This window comes from Stegodyphus dumicola, chromosome 8 (genome assembly GCF_044657685.1).
Source record: "Stegodyphus dumicola isolate Sdum_Otavi_A_Nest chromosome 8, ASM4465768v1".
NCBI classification, from domain to species: domain Eukaryota; kingdom Metazoa; phylum Arthropoda; class Arachnida; order Araneae; family Eresidae; genus Stegodyphus; species Stegodyphus dumicola.
In genome coordinates this window covers 161,588,748-161,616,670 of record NC_140775.1, presented here as the reverse complement: position 1 = coordinate 161,616,670, position 27,923 = coordinate 161,588,748, and the positions used below count along the sequence as shown (strand labels likewise).

Genomic DNA, 27,923 nt, shown 5'->3' with positions numbered 1-27,923 from the left:
TTACGGACGTTTCGGAGTTACTTATTTAAAAGTTTCTATACTAACATTCCGGATCACCAAGGCACTATGACTCCGCTCCTTCCGCGAATACCCTTACCAAAATAATTAGTTTTTGTTTTAAAAGTTAATAACTGACATGTCGGTCTTTTTTATAAGAGAAGTTATGTAAAAAGACTTGATCAATTTACTAATATACAAAATATAATCACAAATCGCTGTTATATAAGCATCTGCACTATAAATTATCATAGCAAATGGAACACTTGCTTCATGGGAAAAAAAAAAAAAAAAACTGAAATTGAAATTGAGTTAAACATTAGAATGAACGTGATAAATAGTATTTCGGACAGAAAATATGAGATCTGCCGCAAATATTAAAATCTACAAGCAAAGTTCAGTAAACTTTTAATACTTTTATCAAAAATCTGTTCCATAATAAAAACCGCTGTCTCCATAGTCAAGATTTCCTCAATTCAAGGCAGAATGATTAAGAAATTAAGCAAAAGAATTATTTCGCAACTTACAGCTCTGAAACTGCATGTAAGAAATCAGAATTTCAAGAACTGGGTTAAGAAAAGTTATTTCCTTTTCTTAAAAATGTGCAACTCATACAAAAAATTCATTTATCGCTTTTAATCAAATGCAAATTATTGCTTCCGATGATAAATACCATAACATCTAAGTACGAATATATATTTCTCAAACAATAGCTCAATATCTGCTTACGAATTCCAACGTCATACAGTTGTGAAAACGCGGCCACTACACTAAATTTTATTTTATTTAATATGCATGTAGCATTTATTTTAATTTTGCGATAGCTTTTAAAAGCTATGGTTTTTTACAAAGCTTAAATTTTGCACCTAATGCAACACTTTTAAAATAATAAGCTCACTATCACTGGAGACCGTATTTTTTATGCATAATCAATCCCATTTAGACGCTTATCTTGGGAAAGCACAGGCTGCTCGCTGCAATATGAGTTGCTGCTTTCCAGCTGTAGACACATTAGGTAATTTTTGGAAGTAGAAGAGATGAAAAATTAGCAATCGCCTTCGCCGGGAATCGAACCACGGAATACCGTCCCAGCGTGCAGAACCACTACACCACGAAGGCACGCTAGGAAACTGGGAGAAATATCTTATACAGCAACTAACGGCAGACTGCTATACTGCGAGCTCAGGGATAGCGTAAAGAAACTTAACAAAGACTTTAGGGTGACAGTTAAAATCTGAAACCTTTCTCTTCTGTTTCTCTCTTTTTTTTTTTTTTTTTTTTTTAATGGATGTTGCTACAGTCAGTCGGATCTCAGGAACAAAGCAGAGATTATCAGGTAAAATTAAATATTATCAGCACTGCTATACGATGAGTTTAATATCATTATTCTAATTGTTGTTCTTCACCAATTCGATAATAAATAGTGCTCGAAAAATAATTTAAATTTTTTCCCACTTAGAATAACTAAACATATTAAACATACACTTATGTATTAGTGTTCCAGAACTTAATTTTAGTTAAAAGTCTTTCAAGAAGAAGTCAATTTAAAACTAGCCGAAATCATATCCGGAATGGAATGTTCTTTGGCGACGCTGTTGCTGTTTTTGCTAACGATCTCTGGCATATACCCGTTTGAAAGAGCCGCGCACAATATGCTTGTTCTGAGTCCTCTCAAAACGCTGCGAACATTTACCAGGTCCACTTGAAAATCAAACGAAACCTTAGTCTTGTTTTCTCAAGCATTCCTATCGGCTGTTGATGTTATTAGTTCTGGGGTTGCGGCGCCCATTAACCACTCCATGCATGGCTGTCTCTCCTCCTGTCTCTAGTCTGGCTAAAAAGAAAACTGGCGCGCAGGAGTTTCAATTAAAAAAAAAAAAAGCAGAAAGTGATTAGTCTTGCTTTGAGTGCTGCCGGCACAGGTGGGTGGACAGTCATCATTTCATATTAGTTCCCTAACCTTTAATATCCATTATTACTCTGCATACAACCGAAAATAGATGCGATTTGGAAATTTCTGCTATTCGAAAATGTCTTCAGATTTGTTTTTCTAAATTACTTTCATAACAGCCAAATGATTTTCGCAAAAGAAACACATAACTTTTACTGCCTTCGATTCCCTAAACACGAATGTGACGGTCAAAATTGTTTCTCGGTCAAAATTGTTTCTCGTTCAAATTCGGAAGATTTATGAGAGTAAATTAACTAACTCCTTACAACGCATGAGACTATTACCTTGCCTTACAGTAATTTTTGGTTTAAATTATTAATTTCTCATGTTCTTATGTTTACATTATTTTCTTATAATTTTTAATGTCTCATAATTTTGAGTAACAATTTCTGTAGCATAAAAATAAACGCCGAGAATTCATTGAACTAAACCCATCAACTTCGTGACCAAATTTAATGTTAAAATAAAGCCTTCATTTAACTGGGAAGTTTTCAAGGCCTGATTTTTAACTAACTATAGAACAACAAATTCCATTTTTAAAATGTTGACATCAAGAATAACGGAAATAAGTTTAAACTTGTTCTGCAGCGATATTTTAATAACTGCAGTGATAATTTAAATAAGCAATCATCTATGGTCGAAAACTGGATTAATCCAATTTACATTAACAACTTCTATTCTATTCAGTTAAACATTTCAGATGCCAAATGGCTTTCCGGAACATATTACATTCATGAACCAAAGTTTTACTGCTTTAATAAATTCAATAGTTGATGACAGAGTTTTGGGTAACACTGCAATGCAATAAAATTTTACCCCAGCATCCAAATATTTATGTGTTATGTTTCTGAAATTTAATTCGCTTTGTGAAAACATAGTAATGTGATTTGTTTAATGTAATCATGCCTTGGTATAAAAAGTCTGCTGCACAATCTCCTCTGTTAATTCTCTTTTTGTTTGCTCTCTTTGGCTTCACTGTAGCGACATGCTGCTACTTTAAAAAAATATCTACTTCAAGTTTATCGAATGTAAAGCGTTCTTTAAGAACGAGATGTTGTAGCATAGATTTGACTTGGGTTAGATTAAATAAAAATGTATGCCAACCATGAATAAAAAGGAAACAATTGAATCCAGCCACAGGATAATTTTAGAGATTCAATCATGTAAATTTCTTTTAATCAGCTTAAAACTTAACTGCTTAATCAGCTTTAACTTAAAATCAGCTTTATGTATTAATTTCTTTGTAATTTTAATGAGTATTAAATTTAAGGATTTTCTTAAGAAAAATTTACAATATATCTTGCTTGTATTTACAGCATGATAATTTATAAAAAGTTATAAAAAAAGGTTGAGTTTTGAATTCAAATACATAAAAACTGAAAAGGCATTTTTTATAAATCTTTAATATATCCCTAGGTAATAAACTAACTTACAATCTGCCTACTAATGAGAATGCTAATCACAGCTTGAAGGAAATGGGATACGGATTTTACAAAAGTTTAAGAAAAATTTTTCATTTTACCTATACCTACGTACATACTATTTTTATCCTAAGCATGAAGATGCCATAAAATGATGAAAAATGCCAGAAAATGAAGAAATATAACAGAAGTTTCAAAACGAATATTTAAACTTTACGCAACATCAAAGCATGCGTTGAAAGGAGAGGAACCACATAAATTGCTATAACATATACTATTAATTTAAATATTCTTGCTTCTTTCCGTTTAGAGCCATTAAATTCCAAACAATGGTGCAAAATAACATGAAAAGCACAAAAACAAGAACTGATGGAGGAAGGGGGGATAGAAATTTTTCATTTTCTCTGCACAGTGAGTGAGCGCAGGCGATTGCGAAGAACGGAACCACATGACATCGCCGACCTCCACACATCACTCGATCTTGTAGAAGGGAGGGTATAACAAACTGTCAAGGTCAGAGCCTCCCCGCCGCGCTTTTCACACCCCAACCCACCTTTTACTTCTTTCTCCAGCATCCCCTCTCCACCAATAATTCCAAAGCAAGATCACGAACTTCTGGAAAATGCAACTGCTCCCGGTCAGGGACACAAAAATATTTACGCCATGCAGCAAATGCACCCAGACAAGAATGTATAAATTGTCATGAAAATATGTATGGGAATGACAACAAGAATTCTGAAAAAGGTTAAGGTAAACAATTCATTAAGAATCAGCTTGACCTAATGACTAGTATTACTTTGAAAATATTATACCCCTCACATAAAAATATGATTTTTGGAAACTTCTTGCTCGCACACAGTGTTCTCGTTAAAAGTGCATCATATATATTTTGAGCCTTTAATCTTAAGGAAATAAGTATTTTATTGAAAAATGGATTTAAAATGCCATCTTAATCTTAAGGAAATAAGTATTTTATTGAAAAATGGATTTAAAATGCCATTTCGAATTTCATTTTTGTGTAATTTACATATGCAGTTTAGATAGTGGTCAGCAAAATGTTTCATGAAAATAATTTAATAAAAAAAAAAGACCACAGACTCAAAATAATTTCCATTTATTATTGCACGATGTATTCCTAAATACTCACTAAATGAACATATTATGTAGACATATACAAAAGCTTCCATCACACACACAGACACCCACATTTAAAAGTTATACACAATGAATCATAATGTAAGATATGCAAAAGACATAAATGTGTTTAATAAAGTAGAATTTCCTTCCTCAGTCAACCACTCCATTCCCCCCTAGGTAATTTGTTTTTACTCTCAAAACAAGCTTCAAAATGCCGTTTTCAGATGAAATGCTAATTATGTAAAACAAGTCATAAAAAATTGACAAGTTCATATAACAACCTATCACAATATGTTATCTGTTTTTTCCTTTCACCCATCTTGATTTGTCTGCTTTATTTCTTCAAGGCTAAAATTCACTGAGAACTCTTTAAAGATTCACTACTAAAACTTTTTAATTTCTTTGCCATAAAAATTCAAATTTTATTAACCATAAAAATTTGGAATTCCTATCCCACCAATTATTTCGGTTTACAAACAACCAATTGGAATGAATTAGTTTCGCGTTTCGATTTTAACTTAGTTTCAAATGATGATTCCCCTCTCCCACATTAATAGTTTTAATCCCACACTGACTAAAAACCTAAAATCAAACAGAAGACTATTATTTTGGTTTTTGACCAAAAATAAAATTTTATACAATGCCACTAAAACATTAATTCACCATACGATCACTCTTGACCGTCTTTCCAGAGTTTTCTATTAATGAGCAAAAACCAGAGAATTTTAGACGTGCAAATGCATCTTTTACTGCTGAGAACATTGAAACAATCATCTTCAAACCACTATAAAACATTTCAGAGGGGGAACAATGCTTTATTTTATTAAAAACCAATCTTAAACATATGCTTTCGACTACAGAATTTCTTAAAAGCAGGCGAGTGAATTTTATGAAACAGTTTTAGCCATGAGAGTTGTTTCTGCAAACATAAATTTAACTTTTTATATGGTTTCTATAGAGCAAAAACTGCAAGAAATAAAATGTTCATTACCCTTTAATAAGTTGAATACAGGAAATTCCATACTATATGCTCAAAATTCAAAAAAATATTCAAGAAAAAATTTTCTGAATTAGATCCCTTTTAAAAGCTTCTTTTGAATATTACCTTGTTTACTCGTGTAATAGCTGCCCTCACGTAATAGTCACATCCCTGGTATAATAAAGTAATAAAACTGTGTATTTAGTTGTATTAAATTCTACAGCTACATTTAAATAGTATTTATATTCTAAATATATCATCAACTGATGTCCCTAGCAAAATGAAATTTGAACAAAAATGTGATTCACAGTTCACAGCTTAAATTCATTAATAACCCTCACTCTTTTAAATAATTTGCAAATTATGTTAAACAACTAAACAGATATTTTAAAAAGATTTGTATAAACTACATATATATATATTTTTTAAGTCTATGTTTTTTTTAAATTAATTCAGAGAAACAGACACAAATTATTTTGCCCTAAGTATAAAATGGCCTCAGGATTAAGATGAACCCTCACTTTTATTAAGGCCTTATTTAAATAGGCCAAGTAACTGAATAAAAACTTTGAATTAAAACTAAGTAAATGTTTACTGCCAGGTAGGAAATATTTTTTTTTTTTAAACGTTAGCTCCAGTATAAGATTGCAGCATTCAGATGGACATTTTATGGCGCAGGAAGAGGAGAACTGTCTTACTTTTATTATGGATTTTATTCACATTTACTTTTCTGAAAGAATTATTAAATCTAAATAAATTTATGATGTGGTGAACATTTATACCACACTCAAACTATTTATTAAAAACCAACTCAAAATAATAATATACCTCTAAAAACATGGAAATACGGACTATCAGGAGACTCAAACAAATTTTCTAACACCTTTCACAGGCCACCACCATGCAACCAAAATACCACTACCAAAAAAATATACACCTCAACAAATGCGCTCCCCGATTTTCACATCCCCCTCCCAACTCTCACAGCACGCCTGTCAAGGCAGAGAGAGAGATTTATGACATGCAGAGGCGCCAGTTGGAAAAGGGCAGGCGCAAAGGAGGAAGAAAAAAAAAATCTTTTGGAAAAATACATTATGAAAAAATACATTGTAGAGTCCCTTCGGATAAATCCCTGCTAGGCAAGTTTATAGCACCCCCTGCTGTCAAGCTCCGACCGCATCGAATACATAAGGGGGAGGGACTCTTATAAGATAGGGAGTAAGAAAAATAATAAAGAATTTTTTTTTCATTGCGTCCGAGTTTGATGAGATGCATGTAATAGGGTCTGGCGCCTTTTAAGAAATCGTTTCGCGTTATTTCAAGAGACCAGACCCAGATTAATGAAGATAGAAAAATGGGTGGAGATTTGCCTAGGTTATATATTAATAAAAAAACGCGTTACAGGTGCGAATGCATATTCACGAGCTGTCTTCTCTCAAATCAGGGAAAACTTTGTTAGAGAAGCTTAAAAATTCATTATACAAGGTTACACTTCAGAACCACCCCCACGATTTAAAGCACGTTCTATACAGACTCTGATTAATGGTGAAACGTAATGCAGCTTTTAAATTTTATTTACGAATGTATTTCAAGACACACTGTACTTACAGATTAATTGCAATTTACAGTACTTTGATTAATTGTAATTTACAAAGACATGTTAATTTCTATTCCTCTCCTTTAGTAGTGGAAACAATATTTGGAAAATCTAGTTCCGAAACACCGGCAATTTATGAGATCATGGGAGTTACTTTCTGCTTTATTTCAATCCGTAAAATTATGTTTTTGCTCGTATTATTCGAAAGGTTAACCAATATAAAAATAAAAAACCAGCCTAAAAACTATTTCATTTAGACTTCCTACAACTATCCATTACCACAAACTCTATGCTTTTAATTTCATCTCAGTTTAACGCCAGGCGACTGCCTTATACCCAACAAATAACCAGTCAAAACACCAAAAGAAAGATTTCAAATAAAACACATCCCTCTGCATGCTTTTCTATCAATTACTTTAAGTTCTCAAATAACAGCTCCTACTTCAGATGGTGAAACTGTTTTAGCTGAGAAAAGCAGATATATAATTTTTTAGTATCACCTAACAGTGATGCTTTTAATTTTTGAAAAATTATAAAAAAACATGGAGAGGTTATAAAACCAATCAATTGCAATTACCAAAACAGCAGTTATAATTTTTTTACTCATGACTAAATTATCGATACTTTAACTAATACCGTGTTTACTCGCCTATGAAACACCGTACTCACTCGCGTCAAAACGGAGATGAGGCAGGGAAAAAAAAAAACCTTCAAAAGTGTTCAATATTGCGTAGTAGTTTTCCCCGTATAATAGTCGCACCTAGGCTTTCACGATGATAAAAACTGGCACAACAAAGAGAGACTATTACACGAGTAAACACGATATACCTGTAGCCAACTCCACCGCTCTTCACATGCTAAATATGAACAGTTTTTTCCCTATTTACGACCAAAATATTTTTGACTATTATCAAGCCACTAACACAAAAGCAGAAATTACTTATATTACCAATTTTTGTTAGATTCCGCGCAGAATTTTGCAAATCTTACGATGCAGTCTTTGCGGGTCCTAAATTCTGCTACTAAACGCCTGCCTAAGCTCTAAATTTTGAGTTCCAGTGCTTCTCCTAAATTCTAAAAATTTTGTCTTCCTTAAATTCCGTCGCAAGGTGTGGCCATAAAGTCTCTGGCGCCGATTCCGGGTTTATAGTTATTCTGGGATTCTGGGTTTATATTTTAACAAATCAGTTATTCTTAAAGCAAATAGCACGAAATGTAATCTTTTTGCCTTTAGCTTATCGAAAGAAATTGTTAAATTTTTCCTCGTAAACATTTCTCAGCGCATTTAACTTAAATCTGTAATCACCGCAAATCGTAGTATCAACATAAAAGTTTACTATACTCTTTATTACTCAATTACTAAAAAAAATAGTTTAGGCATTGCTGAATGAGTCATTACACCCACGTTGTCATGTGCTTATAAACATGTGGCGATGAAAGCCAAATACTATAATAAATAATGATTCGACAGGTTGGCGTCATAGACATAAAATATTTGTTGGTGTAAAATCAATATGTTTCTATCAACGATGTCTCTATGTAGAATGTTTCCGTTTGGGACGTATGCCTAGCAGATACGCAACTACGGAGTCAAATTACTGATCACACAAATTTATGCTAAAATGATTGTTTCTTCAATATAAAGAGGTATTTTATTTTGTGCTGAAGTGAAATTAAGAATCGGAACTCTCCGCATGTTTTATTATAGGAGGGGGGAATCAAATACGCATGCGTAAAGCATACCCCCCCCCCAAAAAAAAAGCTGTTGGTGGCTTTTAAGTTCGGATTTTAGACCATTCACTATGCTGGACGTCTGGATCTCTCGCTTTGTAATATATTAGTCTTATTTAGATTTCGGGTACGAAGAGAGCAACAAGCAACTATCCAACTAGGCCGAAGTGTATAAATGAAGTGTAAACTCTGTTCTGGATGAAATCTTAATTCAGAATGAGTTAGTTTCCGTTCTCAATGCATTTGAATGGATAATTAATACTTCCGTAAAATTATTATTGGCTGTTTGAGTTTTAGTTCCGTTTACATTATGGATTCTTTTCTGCCATGCAGCAAATTAGTGAGTGCCCCCAACATAAAGTGACCACATTTTCATTGTGACAAAGCGGGACAAATGGAATGAAATGAGAATTGCAATTTAGTTATGAAAGCAGACCAATAATTCAAAAAAATATATTTTATTGTATACATTCATATACTTGTCTGTACAAAAATATATTTATTATTAACTATTGGGACTATAAAAATATTTGTAAAAAACTATAATTTGAATATTATGTTTTTTAATTAATTTAAAATTTTACTTAAAAAATGATGATTTTCTTTCACGGTAATATTTTTCATCCAAGTGAATACTTTGCAATAGGTTCAGATCATTTATTAAAATGTCGTGAAATTTCTCACATGAATTGGTCAAATTATATTTTACCCTTAATACAGATTTTAAAATTTTAATGTTCAACTGCATTTTTCCGATTGTCCATATTTTATTGATACCAAAAAAACACGTTCTATTGCTGCATTTGTTTCTGGAAGGAAGAGCGTGTGTTCTACAATTTTCAAAATATTTTAATAAGGAATATTATTCTGTTTAAAATGAAGGAACAACTCCATCCATCTTTTGTCTGTCTCCATATTTGCCGACAACCAACATTTAATTTTTTCTTCAGTGATATATTTTTCTACCAATGACATCTCATCAAAAAGATCATTTTTGCAAATATTATTTTTTGGAAAATTGTTACTAATATAGTAAAAAGTTTTTTCACATATTCCCATAAAATCTCCTTTTTTAATATTCGATTTCTGCTCTTTCACAAAAATTGTGCATGTGAAAAAAACTTTCCACATGCACAGTATATATATAAAAATACGAATAAATTTTTGCAATAATATTTTCAGGATCCAATGGAAGTAAATCAGATGCTGTTTGAATAGTACTGTGTAGAATGTGCGCTGCACAATCTACTCCAATAATTTTTTGGTACAAATGTTTGTTAAAATGTTATTGATGCCTCTTCTATCAAAATTTGTGTTCATGTTATCATCACAATATGCAATAATATTATTATTCAAATTATTCTTTTTTAAAATAGTACTTAGTGAATCAAAAATTATTTATGAAGTTTCACCCGGCAGCCGCCCAGATGGTATAGTGGTTAGGAAAGCCTTACTGCGATACCAAAGGGCCTGGGTTCAAATCCCGGAGAAAGCATGGTTGTAACTGTCCATCTCTTCATAGGAGGCAATGGTGGCCCACCCATTAGGTGTCTCCATAATAAAGAGACCACCACATCTGGCCTTAGTAAAGTACAAAGTCCGTAATCCGGACTCGTCGGGACTTTGGCGATTCTGGATTAGGGTTTTTTCCGGATTATAGATCATCAATTTAAATCTGGTAAGATGGCATGCAGAAATTATACAATTAAAAATATGAAACCGTAATTTATGAAATAAAGAGCAATTATGATCTATCGAAATTTAGAAGAAAAAAAAAGCTTCATATTTATTTGTTTACTTTATTAAACATTCCTTTCAATGTAAGTTGTTTAAGTTGCTTCTTTTTTGTGCTAATACTTTCTCTTTAATTCTCTCTTCTATAAACAGACATAATTTCTTGTTCAGGTACAAAGTTCCACTGTTCAAATACTGTAATTGCTGTGTCGAGAATACCAACTAACTTGTCAATCGAAATTTTTTCATTTTAAATAACCTCTCTGTCACTTTCTTCACTATCGGAAGAGTGCATGTGTAAATGCTTTACTAGCTTTACACGCATGCACAGTTGATGCGCGCATCAAACGCGTATGTGTAAACACATTTTGCACATGCTTAAGTTTGTGGCTTTGAGGTCCGGATTATAAATCATTTCGGATAATGGATGTCCGGATTATGGACTTTGTACTGTATAGATAAATGGACTCTGTTACGAAACTGTAACTATTCACAATCTGCCATTGGAAAAAAAAAAAGTTCACCGGCAATGAAGCAAAATCTAATATTCTAATTCCTGTTTCTGGATCAAAAAGTCTAACAATTGTGGGAAATAATTTTAAATCTTTGTGGTTGGAAGTAGTATATGGATATAAATGTACATTTATCTAATTCTTTCTGCAATTGTGAAAATGAATGTAGTGACACACATACATGTATATATAAGATAAGAAAATCATGAAAATCGGCTTCATAATTTAATTTAGCCTCTTAATTCCTCATTTTTATTTTGAGTTATTTCCTCTTAGTATTCTAAAAGTAATAATAACTTTCTGGGACTGTGCCATTTCTAGATCAATCTATGTTACATGGCTTGGGTAACACTGATAACATAGCTAATTTAGAACTTAAACTCAAAATTCTGAGAATTAAAACCTTTCTCACCTAAATCAAAACCTTCTCTTGGTGAGCTTCCTTCCATATTGGATAACTGCGTACTTTCCCTTCAGCTAGGCACTATTTTGCTTCCTTTGCTTTGTTGTGCTGCTAACTACACAGTTATTTAAAATGTAATATTCTATATTGCACCCATGCTCATGTGTGATGAAAAAAATGTGTTTTAGATAATTAGTTCGTTTTCAGCAATAAAAATTATACTTGATTCAGCCCCGTCTCTCTGCAAGTCTTTCCTTCAAGCGCCATACATCAGTTACAATACACAGAACCATTGCAGTTTTCTCCATCATTTTACCCATGTAAACATAAATATTATATATAATATATTTATTACATATAAAACTGAAGCATTAATTCCAAACATCTCTATAAAACAATATTTATTTTGACCATATTTTTTGCAAAAAAAAACAGCTTTTTAATGAAATTCAGAAGCATTTTCTGGCACAATTATTAGTTTTGATGAATATATTTGCATGACAGAATACAAAAAGTATACTCCCCCCCCTCAAGAAAAGAAAGAGAATGATTTTATCCCCCCAAAAAAAAACATAAATATATAAAAATTTGCTTACATTTCTGTCAAGTTAAGCAGCCCACTGAATGATGACTCATCAATGTAGCCAATGTTATTATTCTGAAGATCCCTGGAAAAAAATAAATAAATAAAATAAGAATTCTTATTTCCACTTAATGCTAAATGAAAATTACTAGGCTTTACGAAATATAATACATAAATTATGCAAATTTGACCATTAGACACTGAATACAACAATTACATTCTAAAGGTGTGTCTTTCTTTGAATTAAAATGCAATAGCATCATGGATATGACAGGTTAAAAAATTGAATCAATCAATGTCCTGGACAAGACATTAAGTTTGACCTTGAAAATAATGTTTCCATTATTCCATTCAAAGCCAGTTATCAATAGTGAAAAATTCAATAGATGACTGCATATGGTCTTCCAATGATCAGTAAAATCAACGGAGTTTAAGGAAAAGTTAGAGATTTCAATATCTAAGGGAGAAAAAGTTAAAACATGCTCTAGACTTCCCCCCCCCAGAATTCCTTATAGAAATACACAGTACCTGGTGTTTATTAAAATTGTATCCTTTCCAAACATATTTTAAGTGATTTCGGTTTAATAGCTGTGATTTGCATATTAAGATATCAGCATTAAATGTGCCTAGTATAATAACAATTAATAACACCCAAAAAAAACATAATAAAATTAAACTAGGCATGCAATTTTTGTAAATTATTTATAATGCTTTTTAGAACAATGTTCATATACTCACATACCTTATACATTTAAAACCTTTACAAAGGATTGACAAACTTAAGTTTTCATCAGATTGTTCATTAAGAATTTAAGTTTATAACACCTACAAGTTTTCTGAGAACCATATTTTAATTCGAGATTTTCCTTAAAATATGTGCTTTTCTAAATTTGGTCATATTAGTAATTTCTTCTACATCATTCTCACTGTCAATTTCAATTCGTATAACTTCTTTGTTTTCCATACGGTACTCAGCCTCAACACCATTGTTAACTACAATGTATTACAACTATGAATTCGTATCTTTTTTCACTGATGGAACTTGACCATATTTTTCAATTTCCTTTGAAAATTCTTCAAAAATAATAAAAAACATATTTCCTAAAGCATGTATTAACTGTTTTGAAATCCCCATCTCCCAGCATTTAGGAAAGATTTTGATTTAGTTAAATCCACTGAAATGCTTGTATCTTCAGATTTAGTTTTCCTTAACATAGTCTGAATAACATAATTTTTAAGACACAATAACACGCCGAATAAATACTAATTCAGAAGTCAAACAACAAAAATCAGCGTTAATTTGCAAAATTTTCACAGGACTAGTTTCGATGGTTTTACCGAACCATCATCTTCAGCTGCAAAACTGCAAATGAACAAGATAGGAAATAATGCTTAGATAAGATAAGAAAGCCTGGACAAGAATAAGCAAGTGGCGCCATCTGTTGGCGAAACCAAAACTAAAACATAATTTCTCTAAAAGCCGAAGGCAAATTTGGATTGGAATTAGGATCGTTAACTAGAACAGAAAGATTTTTATGAATGTGAAATGCCTCTAGAAAATCCAGTTCTCCAATGGAAGATGTTTTTTGAATAATTTTGGCAGCAGAAAAATTGAAAGTGTGATTTTCGGACCAACAATGTTGAGCAACAGAAGACTTCTGTGTTTCCTTTTTTCTAACATATGCTTCATGTTCTTTGACACGAAATTTTAAGGCTCTCTTAGTTTGGCCAATGTAAATTAAACCGCACTGGCAAGGAATCCTATAAATACCCCAGGAATTCATATCCGGAATGGGGTCCTTGAGTATAGAAGTTGGAATTTTATTGATGGGAGAGTAAACAACCCGAAAGTTAAATTTCTGCAAAATATGTGCAACTTTATATCTAATTGATGGAAAGAAGGGAATGACAACAGAATTTTTATAATCTCCTAAAATAAGAGTGTGGCTTTTGGTGTGTTGAGATGAGAATTTTTTAACTGCTTGATTAATAATGTTCGGTGAAAAGCCCCTGTCAATAGCTATTGCTTTTAAATAATTTAGTTCTTCATCAAGGGCCAGTTTGGAGGAGCAAACTTGAAGAGCACGGAAAACATAGGAATAAAATGAAGCTAACTTTTGTTTAGTCGGATGACATGATTTAAAGTGTGGAAGGCAAACCGATGAAGGTTTACGGTAAACTGTAGTACTGAAGTTGGATGTGTTACGTGTGACCAGAATGTCGAGAAACGGAAGAGAATTGCAAGTCTCAAGTTCAAAAGTGAACTGAATAGCAGGATCAATAGAATTCATTGTTGAAAGAACTCTATTTAAATCATCTTTATTACCTTCAAACAGGGTAAAAGTATCGTCTACGTAGCGGAACCATGCCGGGAAGTTTAAAGTTTCAAACAATTTTGATTCATAATAATGCATGTAGATATCAGCCAGGATGGGACTGAGGGGGCTTCCCATGGCTAATCCCTCAGTTTGCTTGTAATATTTATTTTGGAAAACAAAATGTGTTTGTTTCAAACAGAGTTGAGTGAGAGTTTCTGTTTGAAACAAACACATTTTGTTTTCCAAAATAAATATTACAAGCAAACTGAGGGATTAGCCATGGGAAGCCCCCTCAGTCCCATCCTGGCTGATATCTACATGCATTATTATGAATCAAAATTGTTTGAAACTTTAAACTTCCCGGCATGGTTCCGCTACGTAGACGATACTTTTACCCTGTTTGAAGGTAATAAAGATGATTTAAATAGAGTTCTTTCAACAATGAATTCTATTGATCCTGCTATTCAGTTCACTTTTGAACTTGAGACTTGCAATTCTCTTCCGTTTCTCGACATTCTGGTCACACGTAACACATCCAACTTCAGTACTACAGTTTACCGTAAACCTTCATCGGTTTGCCTTCCACACTTTAAATCATGTCATCCGACTAAACAAAAGTTAGCTTCATTTTATTCCTATGTTTTCCGTGCTCTTCAAGTTTGCTCCTCCAAACTGGCCCTTGATGAAGAACTAAATTATTTAAAAGCAATAGCTATTGACAGGGGCTTTTCACCGAACATTATTAATCAAGCAGTTAAAAAATTCTCATCAACACACCAAAAGCCACACTCTTATTTTAGGAGATTATAAAAATTCTGTTGTCATTCCCTTCTTTCCATCAATTAGATATAAAGTTGCACATATTTTGCAGAAATTTAACTTTCGGGTTGTTTACTCTCCCATCAATAAAATTCCAACTTCTATACTCAAGGACCCCATTCCGGATATGAATTCCTGGGGTATTTATAGGATTCCTTGCCAGTGCGGTTTAATTTACATTGGCCAAACTAAGAGAGCCTTAAAATTTCGTGTCAAAGAACATGAAGCATATGTTAGAAAAAAGGAAACACAGAAGTCTTCTGTTGCTCAACATTGTTGGTCCGAAAATCACACTTTCAATTTTTCTGCTGCCAAAATTATTCAAAAAACATCTTCCATTGGAGAACTGGATTTTCTAGAGGCATTTCACATTCATAAAAATCTTTCTGTTCTAGTTAACGATCCTAATTCCAATCCAAATTTGCCTTCGGCTTTTAGAGAAATTATGTTTTAGTTCTGGTTTCGCCAACAGATGGCGCCACTTGCTTATTCTTGTCCAGGCTTTCTTATCTTATCTAAGCATTATTTCCTATCTTGTTCATTTGCGGTTTTGCAGCTGAAGATGATGGTTCGGTAAAACCATCGAAACTAGTCCTGTGAAAATTTTGCAAATTAACGCTGATTTTTGTTGTTTGACTTCTGAATTAACATAATTTTTGTAATACCATGATTTATGACAGAAGATGTTAATGAAATCATAAATGCAATTTTAGTGTTTCAGATCAACATCAGAAAGAAATTAAGAGCCCATTTACCCAATTAATAAAGTTACTTTTTCATTTTGTTATCCCATTTTAAAAGAAAATTCTTACAAAGATTTTCCCATTGATTAATTCTTGTTAACGATAAACAATAAAATTTTAAATGTTTTCAAACATCCAGGTTGTTTACATTCGCAAACAACCCTAGTGTCTAAATTTTTTTCAGTCATTTGGGTGAATGACAAAAAAGTTCCTGTGGAAATGAGAAACTGTAACAACAGAAGTGCAGAACAAATAGTATTGTAGAAATCACTGAATCACAAACTTAAAAAGCTTACACAAAGACATCATAGCTCATTAAAACACTCAAAAAGGAGGCTTAAAAACACAGCTACTACTAAATCGGTAATATAAATTTGAATTTTTCTGAAAAGCAGCAGGCAAAAAATAAAAGGTGGAAAAGAAGATCAAAAGTACGTCAATAATAACTTACAGGCAGCAAAGAAAAAACAGTTTAAATACTCTAGAATTTGTATCAGAAATTGAATACAGCTATGAAAATACAATCCCAAATTGCAGATAGTCTATGCTCTGACCAATACAATAGTCTATGCTCTGACCATAAGACAAATAGCTTCATAACCCGACCAAAAAAAAAGTTTGAAACTTTTGTTTCAATGATAAGAACAAAATCAACTGAAAATTTTTAAACTAACATCTTGTTACCAGTCCAAAACCTGAATAAACACTGAACAGAAATTACAAATGCTTGTAGTACAGATTTAAAATACTTACCATTCTTTACATAAATACATATTATCAATGCATAATATAAATATTATAAAAATCTCTATTTATGCATTCCAGTTAGCTTAAAATTTTTATGATAAATTTACGGTAATAATCTCAACACCCTATGTAAATAATCTCAACACCCTAAGTAAATTAGAAGATGGCCTAGGAAGGTGGTTTTGCAGGAACAGCCACCAGATTACACAAACTACATTACCCACCCATTAACAAATCAATCAATACATTTTGGAGGAAAATGTTCCTGAATTCGATTAGTACAGAAATGTCGTGTGCGGCAGTATTCCTATAAGATAAACTGAGTTATGCAAAATTGAATCCTAATTCTTATCAATTAGAATAAATGGGCAGTACGAGAAGTACGAGAATTCTGTTTGTACGTTGATTAAATTTTCTTATACACGGTTTTATTCCCATCATTAATTCCACCTACTAGCCGTTGCCTACAGTGGGGGAGGGGAAAAACTATACCATCTCAACTCTCGAACTTGTTTACAAGATGATCTTATGTAAGAAAGCTCGGAATTCTTACGATGCGATCATTTACCGTCATTAACGACAAATGAGAAAGGTGGAGGCACATGCGAAAACGAGGTCATGATCGCATTCAAGCTCAACCACAGACGGGCTCAATTCAAAGCATCGAAGTTCATAGAAGGTCGAGGAAGTGCAGTAAGGGAAACAAGAATCTCGAAAGGGGGAAAAAAAAAAAAGGACCCTGAAAAGGAATTTCAATAACTGGAAACCCCTAAACAGCCAATGTGGATCGTTGGCACCATTGAAGATGTTATAAAATCTTTACACCAAAGGGATGGTGTAAAAAATGCCGAAAAAAGAAATTATTCTTTATTTCGTTTCTAAATGGCCTCGTTTTGTGATAAACGTTCCTGATTTAGCTATGCGCATGTGCAGGGGGAGGGGGAATAAACCTGATTACAGGGATAAAACCATCAGTGGTCTTTAAACTTTATTCCGTGAGTCATTCTTACTGTTCCGTAAGTCAAAATACAAATTCGAAAAGAAAATTATTAAGCACTGGCACTAGTTGACTAGTGTTATTAACTAAAAAATATATTTAATTAGTTAGTACACACTTTTTTTTTAATTTAATAAACCAAATTTTTTAAAAAATTAGATGGTATATAGGAAAAATTACTTTTGAAAAAGTTTTTCACCTAATGTTGTCAGATCTTACGTAACAGAAATATCGTTTCTGGAGCTAAAAGACAGGGCATTGGAGAGGTAAAAAGCTGTTTAATTCCAGCGCGAAAACTAGGAGTTTCCAGGAAAATTAAGTTCAATTCAAGAGAATTTCAAATTGACTTAATAATGCATGATTCAGATTGGTGGACTATTTATAATGCGATTTTTATACAAAATATATCAAAAATTAATTCGATATTCTAAATTTTATATTCTTTGGCTAGTTTCATTATTTTCTTAACACTTTTTATACTGAGAAAATTCTTCGTAGGAAAGAAAAGCTTCAAAGTCAAAAGTACTTTTAAATTTCTCAAAGTACTTTTAAATAAGATGAAAATAAAATTAGTAATTAATGTACATATTATTATGCGGATATTACCGATTAAACATCGGTTGAATCTTCATAAAATGTTCTACAAATATCTACAGTAGATTAAGACAAGTCAGAATAAATCAAATATAATAAATAGGAATTAAGCTTAAAATTACTAAGGAAAATGGATTTGTGGAATTTAAGCTTTAATTAATTCAATAAATGTGATGAAAAACCGGAAGTCATCCATTAAAACCGGCAGAGTTGATAGCTATCTTGAAGCAGATGTTAACAGACTCAGAATTTAACAATAACGGATTCAGAATTCACTCCAAACACACGATCACAAACAGGTTGCATCACAGACTCGGAAGTAGTATAAAACAAAACTGTGGAGACCAAAATAATGCTCAATGTATTAATAAGTAACGAAATCTGACACAGTGAAAGATGCTGTTTTAATGAACTGCCATTTGGGAGCGTTGCATAGCGGAAAACAGATCTCATATCATTAATTTTTCATTTTAAACTAATCTTATGGAGGGAACCCTCAGAACTCTATATACATAAAGAAGCCGTTAAATCGGCAGTAATCCTGATACTTTTTGCGGAATACAAGCTGGTACGGGTAAGCTTAAGCTCACAGGAGATGACTGGAAATCAACATTTTTTTGGGAGGGAAGGAGCATGAGTCTCTCTCTCAAAAGCAGTCCACAAATTTAGTTTCCTCTCTCTCCAATTTAGAGCAAAATTATTGATCGGATGAAACTCCCCGACCTCTCTCTACGCAACTATTGGAACAAGGACACCACTGAACGGGAGGGGGGGGGGACTGGGATTGATTTTTTCACCAGCGCATTTCGGCTGGTTGATGCAGAATGCAGCTGGTGATAATGGATAACTTCCAGAGGAAATGGAACTCTCACTGCCTGTGGGGACGCAAGCCTTCTTGTGCAAGAAAGAGGAATATTTGCTTAGCTGGTGGCGGGCGAACTTCAAAAGCACGAAGGAGAGGAGGCTTTTCTCCCTTTTTTTTCTTTGAAAAGCTACATACAAGTAGTAGCAGGTATTTACAAAAGATTTTATTTTCTGTTGGAAAAAAATTCTCACCCAAGGATAGAAAGCAATGGGAAATACTGTCTAATAAATACATAATTTATAAGGAAACGGCAATCAACCACGGTAATTTCTGGTGACTTTTCAGTCTAGTATTATGCAAGTTCTCTACTCTTTTTTCTTTCCTAAATACAATTATAAAAGTAAATTCACTATACTTACATATTTGGTACACTCAAACTAAAAGGGACGGATTTTCAGAAGTAAATACACATATTTCGTTAAAGAACTCTTGTCTCTTGGTAAACAATGTAAACTAGTTGTTTAAAAATATCATTTTATTCTATGAAAACGTTCAAAAAAAAAAAAAAAAGTTCACCGTTCTTGTACGCTAAAAGTATACTTATGTCATACATTCGACTACAAACACTAAAAATTAAAACTATTTTTTATATTATGGCTTCATTCGAATAATATATATATATATATATATATATATATTTTAACTTTCAGCTGTTTCTTTGTTTAGACTTTTTGAGTATTTCTAAACAATTTTCATTCTGAACTTTGGTTCTGAACAAAAACGGGCATTTCAAGGCAAAAGAAGTTGAAAACTACGTTTGAACAGATTCTTTAACTTATTTATATTAAATGTAAGGACACTTAGCTATCTTTGATCGTCACAGGTGTTTTTAGTATCAAAAAAGATAACTACTTAACATTTCCCGTCTCAGAAATAAACACCTAAAGAAACTACAAAGAAAAGAAAACTAAGCATTTAGAATAAAAGAAAAAAACTATACATATTTACGCGTATATAAAGCCTGCTTTTGCGTTGACGTTCAACATTAGACAAGACGTGGAAGTTCAATTCCGCTTTCCCAACTGAATCTAAACTTCCATGCCAGAAAGATGTCATATCACAATCCTTTCAAATAAGGGGCACGGTAATAATCCTTCACAAAAAGATCCATAAAACAAATTCTGGGCAAGAACTTGAAGCCAACTATTTTTAAAACCGACCTCTGACTACGATGCCATCTTGTCACTAAATCTTTCCAATTCTGTACCTGACCATATCAATAAACAAAAAGAAATAAACGAACCACCAACCAGTCTTCCAGAAAAATACTAGATGGGTTCGACGAAAATATATTGCATTTCGCAAATTTTTTTTTTATTTATTTCCTTAGAGTCACTTCCCTTCACGTCCATACTGGGTTAAAGTGGGCGAAAACGAATGGGTCAGGGCGGTAATCAATCGGTTCACTGACCCCCTTTCATTCGTTTTTTCCCGAATGATTTTCGAATGTGAGGAAGGTGGTATTCCAACACCTGACCTTCGCGAACGCATGGATTTGAAAAAATTTCGAGTGATTATTTTGATTCTTATTTCCTTCCCCCACCTCGCACGCGGAAACTTCAGTCCACATCAACTAAAATTCCCATCTATAATATGACACTCCTCCACTGCATGAAAAACAAAATTTGCGTACACATGCAGTTAAAATATTCATAAAAAATGCTGTCATTCACAGTTCGCTGTACAGCTATCTTCCTTTTCCCGATGGTCAGTTCTTTTAAGACATTTTTGGTTTATAAGCTCACATCCCCGTTCGACGTCCAGTCCATTTTACGGACGTTGGAGGAGGGAGGGAGGGAATTATAAAGCTTTCTTTGGAAACAGATATCTTTTGTTCACTTTATCATGCTTCTGTATAATTTAGTGTTACTCGGTTTTCGCATGCGTTTTTACGCGTTATGAATAGTGTTACGAATTTGGTATTTAAAAAGCAAATGTTAGTTCAATTATAAATTAAATGGTTTTATTTCTCGCGCAGTGCAGCGCCTGACGAATATTAAAAGAAAGCTAAGCCGGAAAATTGAAAATACAAGAGCACGTGCATTAAATAAATAAATATCTCTTTTTGATTTCGAGAAAGTACTAGAAAATTCTAGCGCGTGATTTTAAAATCTTATTAAAAGGAGGAAAACATTTCAGTTCGTAGTAGTTGCTTAGTTTGTTGTTGTTTAGAAAACTGCTCTTGTTGATTGTAGCGAATTCGCGGAGTAGCGTTCTTTAGCTGTTTTGAATTACGTTCTATTGAACATTTGAGTAGTTAAAAGATAACTTCTGTGAGATATTGTAATACTGCGTGATAATTTGAGAAAATTTAAGCATTTTTGTTGTGATAATAATAAATTTTTGTTCATTTTTCATCGGACTTGTGCATTCATTTAGTAACGAATCCGTACGCACGCAACAATATGTTTCAATGATCAAAATGTTTTAGCACAATAAAAAAGACTCTTAACTTAGTTTCTAATGGTGCTCCTGCTCCCTTATTTGTTATATAAATAGTTAAATATTTATTTAATGATTAAAAAATTTATAACGATAAAAGTACTATTGAAAAAATATCTCGGACGGTCAATGAATATCATGTTTCTTTCTTTACTTTTATAGCAGTTGTAGGTGTAAAAATTATGAGTTAAGGTTAAGTGTAATACCGCTGACCTTTCTGTATGCTAAAAGTATACTTAATGTCATACATTCGACTACATGCGCGGAAAGTCAATTCAGCGGCTTCACAAACGGTAGTTAGCAAAAGCTGACGGTAGTTAATGTATACTAAGGTTTAAACTAATACAGTGTTCGTGGGAATATATTAAATAAACAAAATTCTTACAGGCTGATTAACAACAAACAAAAATTCTCTCCACCATACGTTTTTAGCAACACAATTTGAGATTCATATACATGAACATGTACGATGTTGTTTACATACACACAGACCGGCAGATGGGGGTCTGCAAGGCGAGAGCAGCCGTGACCTTCGAGAGAGAAGGCCATGACACTTAATAAACATAGCGGAGCTTTCCGTCCGATGTTATCGTCGGAAGGTCATCTGGTTTTTAAATTTTCGTCGGAAATATAACTTTATCACGTTGCTTAGTTAATTAAAATAGCTGAAAGAAAGGAGGATTTATATACATACGCACTTTTTAAGCGTTTAAAATTACAATCCCCACAAGAAGTCCATATGCAAATCCTGCAGCATTATGCCATTTTAATTTCCTATACAATTTATCAGAAATTGAAGAAAGAAGATGTACTGAAAAACTAGTGATTTGGAACAGAGAGGGAGAATCTAAAGACATATACTTGTAAAAAAAATATTACGTGCATCTAAAGATACATTCTTGTATTTACAAAGATAAATATGAAACTTAAAATCCTATCTGGTGAATTATCTCATGGAATTGATATATAATTGATTTCACCCTTTTTGTTGCAGAAGGGTGAAAGAGCGTTTTCCAAACTAATTAAGACGTATATACATACTAATATATCACAAGAATGACTCGCGAAAGAAACTTGCGGTAAGAGCAAGTGAAAATTACGTATGTGCTGAATTAGACAAAAAAGAACTAATTTCTAATTTTGTTTCATCTCAGATGTTTAAAAAAAAATATATTTCAGATGCAAAATAACTTAATGTATTCTTTAATTAATGGTGCGTTTATTGCTCATTCAAAAAAAGTCGCCAAGCGGTGGGCTAAACTGCATTTCAACCAATTCCACATATAAATATTTAATTAACATTTAAATTATATATATTTGATTAAAATACTGTTTAAAATATGATTTTGTTGCTTTACTTCTTCTAAATTCTCTTCTATCACTGGTGGAAAATGGAAATAAAAAAGCTGATCTTGGAGCTACCTCTTTTTTTTTTTTTTTTTTTTAATTATCCAGGGGACAGATACAGATATAACTGCATAATATATAGGTAAACTTCAGTTAGTGTCAATAGCGCAGCTCTAAACAAGCAGTATATCATAGCCACACATTAAAAAGAACGGAAAAAAATAAGTACATACTTATTTCACATTAAATAACAGAGAAATAAATAAAACTGATGATTCAGTTATTCTGTCAAAAGCAAATATAAACTGTGAAGAGAAGACAACTACATTCGTATCTTTCATTAGCAGTTAAACATCAAATATCCTAAATACACCCACAGCTCTTCCAGATATTCATAATAAAAATATGATGTATATTTTATGCACATAGTATTTTTATTTCTCCTTTATCATATTTTAATCCAACATTGATTTTAAATATTTTTTATTTCCATCACAATAAACTTATTTTTGGGGATAAAATAGAACTACTTACTTTCTTTATGAAAGGGGGCGGTAAAAACGCATTATTCAGTTAGAATTTAGAACATCAATTGTTAATTGATATAAAATAATAATATACAGTTATATAATTTATTTGTTCACTTATAATGAGCAATAAATTTATGATTTTCACTAAACAGCTGATTAAATAATAACAAGCTTTGCTTCACATTGCCTAGAAAAAACAATAAACTATCTGGATAGCTGGAGTTCTACTGTACTTAAAACGTAGCTCCTACTATCGAAAACCTAAAACAGCTCAGATCTGAATCACACTCGAAATGATGCATAAAAATAAGCAGTCGGCAGAAAGCGATGGGTATCACAATTTACTCTGCGAACTCCATATATCTTTCCAGCTGACAAACTTCTCCCAGAATTTTAAGCCATCTTTCTTTCCGCTGTTACGCAATGGCGATAAGTCACTAGACCGTGGTATCTACTTTCCATTAACAGCAAATCCAACCCGAAATGAGACCATTTAAAGCACCTTGCACGTTTCTCTTACATTTATTTTCAGTATTATTTCGATACCTTATTTGTAACTCCAACTATTCTTAGTCTGCTGAAGGTAATTTAGGATAGCTAACATAGTGAAACTCAACATTTCTAGCTTTTAGTGAAATATTGAAGTAATGAAACATTAATGTATGATATAATAAAGCTTTCAATTTTAATGATGATTAATATCCCTTATTACCTTTGATTATTTTAGATATAAATTGAGAAAATCTCTTTAATATAATCTTTAATAAATAAATGAAAGGTAAAAGACAACAATAACAAAGATATGAAATCCTGGCCATCCGTTGAAAAAGCTTCTACGGAAATGGGAGGAAAAGAAAAAAAAAAAAAATTACAGCAGGTTACGTTAGGTTATTTGAAAATGGGAAAGCCACAAGGGCTATCTGCCTAAGAGGGAAGATGCCTTCATGAAAGACTTTCTAAGGGGAACTAGCTCAATTTACGTTACACATGGGGAAAGCCACAAAAACCAACCATGCAGCCACCTAATTTGCCTGGGTCCCAAGCCAAGTCTGACTACCAGTATTCAGAAGTCTTAACCACTCAGCAACAGATGGGCCTAAAATTTACAGCAATAGCTATAAATTATTTGATCTCAAGCAAATGTAGTGCTTAGCATTTAAGCCTTCAAATATAAAACCATTGCATTTTAAATTAAATTAATAACAATGTTCTCTCAGCAAAAGGCAATTTTACTTTGATTTTCATAATCTTTTTTTTATTTACTAAAATTTACAGATTAATTAATTTACAAATTACATCAACTTGTTTAAAGGAAAACCATGATACTGAAAATGATTTAAATGTTTCTTTACTAGAATGAAACTGAGAAATTGGAATTTAAAAAGATTTAAGAGAGAAATACAAAATCCACAAAAGATTATTAGCTGCTGGTAGGAAAATCACATTTAATGCTATGGAAACCATATTCACTTCAAAATTTAAAAAACTAATAGTTTTATTTTTAAAAAATTCAAATTAAGCATAACAACTAAACACTCAAACCTAGTTTTAATTACTCTCGTAGGTTTGTTCAGATTATTTGTTAAAGACCCTAAAATCTGCAATGAAATATAAAATACAAAAGTTATATACTCAAATTAGTCTTGAATATTTTAGTAAAATGAGTAATAAAATATGCTCGAAAATATGCGAGAGACGTTATAATGGGACAGTGAATTTTTCCAGCTAATGCATTTATTTCTTCAGAAATATGGCATTTTTCCAAACAACACAGAATGGAAAAATTTACAGTCTGTGAAGTCGTATTTCTAAATGACTGAAGTTTATGGATCAATATTTGTGGGCGATTCTAAATTTATGCAATTGTTTTTTTAAACAAAAATAGATCACTGCATACATGGGAATGACAATGTGCACAGTGCCAACTTGTGCAACTCTCTGATGTTTTCTGAAGCTAAAACAGACCCTTGCATACATGGAGCACAACAAACAATTAAATAATTTTAAAATAAAGGTGTTTTATTATGGATATTTCTTACATTTTTAATTTTGTTAAATGGTTGCTATTTTATGAAATTGTTAATGAGCCGCTACTTTTTAAAATAGCTATTGTCTTTTACATCTCAGGTTGGCAAAAAATTAATCAGCAATAATTATTGTATTTTACGGACTATAAGACGCATCTTAAATTTCAAGCAATTTTTTTTTTAAATAACATTTTTACCATTAGATTGCAAAGCCAGACTTAAATTCTTAGTTTAAAAAACTGAATTGACCTTTAAAATCCTTGAAAGTCGTCATCTGAATTTTCTTCCTCTTAATCATCATCGTTTTCTTCTTCATATACATGATTGTCTTAACTGCCATCGAGTGTTGCAGCCACACTTCTTGAAAGATTTAACAATAATACCGTCTCTCACTCTAGACCATGACTGTTTTACCCACTAACACACTTGTTTGACTGTAGGTCGTTTTAAAGCTCCTTCGCCATAAATTCACATTGGGTTTCATCCATCATCCATTTGTTCCATTCCTCTCTCATATACACTTTAAATGGTTTATTTATCGAAACATCAAGATATTGCAATTGTAAAGTAAGCCTTCCCAAAATAACAGCAAGCTCTGTATTTCCCTGTCTCAATTTCTGTTTCACAGAATTTTTCAAATGACTACTAAATTGATCTAGCACAAGAAGAGAACTCTTCTTCAATAAAGCACCTTTCCTTCTCTCCCACACTTTGTTTCTCTCCACACATTGTTCCACACATCCTCTCTCCTACACATTGTTTTGCACTTGAAAATGATCACTGGATTAAGTTTAATACCATCAGCACAACAACGTAGTGCATTTTTTCATGTCCATTTCACTGTTAATCTGCACATTAAATGTTAGACAAGTTTTGTCCATATTCACTTACTCTGCACATCAAATGTTAGAGGAGTTTCGTCCATATTCACTATTTGGCTTAGCTCCACACTGGTTTTCTTTCAATGTTGAATAATAAAGCGATGGAAGATAATATTTTCGCTTCACATTCTCGTGGAATAAAGCTGTAACACCAACCAACTCCCCCCACTTAAAGTCTGTTAAGTTCCACTATAGTGTTAGCTTACAATTGCATATTTTAATCATTTTTTATTAATTCCAATGTCATTTTGATGGTGTCCTTGAATCCATTTCAATACATCATCTTCTGGTTTGGGCCATTTTGCTTTCAGCCCCCTATTAGCACATTTAGTTTTCAGTTTTTTTTTTTTTTTTTTTCCAGTTCTTCTTTACTAGCCCGCCGATCATGAATGTTTTCTTTTTCTGTTGGTAGAGGGCTGAAATGCCGATCAGTTGCTCCGTTTCCATGTTCTTCTGTATGGGGGTATCACTTATATCCACTTCACTATTTCAATTGCCCGCTTCATGTGAATACCTTTTCTTTTTTTCCATTGTGAAACTAGCTACTAACAAAAATATTGTACTGTTAATGATAACAGAAATCACTTTCAAGTTCACTGGCACTGTAGACTGCAATGCTGCATCATACACATCCAATGTTCTGGGTTTGTGATGGTAGAACAGGAGAACAGTGTTGTCAACTGAATCCAATGTTGCCAGATACATATTGGTTTTCCACGGCAACGAGTATATGGCCATTTTTAAGACTAGTGGGAATTTTAAATCAAACATTGGACATTTGTACATTAATTTCAAGTATAAGATGCAACTCAATTTTGGAGGCAATTTTTTGAAAAAAAAAGTGAATCTTATAGTCCATAAAATACCGTAGTGAGTTTTTAGGAGGGAGATGCAAATGACCAGAAAGTACCGAAATTGTCAAAGGAGAAAGAAGTGATCATAAACAAGACCTGTAATATTTCCTCACAAGCTCTAAGGTCTGCATTACCATCACACTGTATCTCAGAAATCTGTAAATCAAATATCAATCAACAACAGACCTAAAATCTAAAACTGATGGGTTAAAATTAACCTTCAATAGTATATTCTTCAGAGTTGCATATGAGTGCTGACAGATTACATTCAGTAGCATCATGTGCTAAAAACTTGAATTTTTATGTTAATTACTGATAATGTCTAACATCACTTTGTTAAATCTAATAAAATTAATTCACTGCACCAAGAACACAAAGTTTAAATATCATTCCGAGAATTTTGCTCCAAATCATTCAGACAAAACACTAATGTTTCTGTATTTCATTTTACACATCTGAATTATTCTTGCATGCAAAAGTTCACATATAACTCACTCAAGAATCTCTTGAGTGATATAACTCACATATAACTCACTCAATCACTCAAGAAATAAATACAATGCCTTTATTTTACCTCAGTTCTTGTGGGGATAATTCTCATTTACACTCATGTGCAGTTTAACTGGCTTGCTCTTTAGGATGTCTTTAAAAAACTCGAAATAGAAAAAATCTCGAAATTTTTTGCTATAAAATCTTATTAAATACAGAAATATT

At 32.4% G+C, this 27,923-nt stretch overlaps 1 protein-coding gene across 1 annotated transcript in view; it reads right to left on the bottom strand.

The window, feature by feature from the left end:
• Window positions 1-27,923, bottom strand: part of LOC118187356 (uncharacterized) — a 103,804-nt gene that overhangs the window by 63,855 nt on the left and 12,026 nt on the right. The window contains 1 exon segment of the mRNA XM_035357559.2: window positions 12,059-12,130. Within this exon segment, the coding sequence (XP_035213450.2) occupies window positions 12,059-12,130 (72 nt within the window).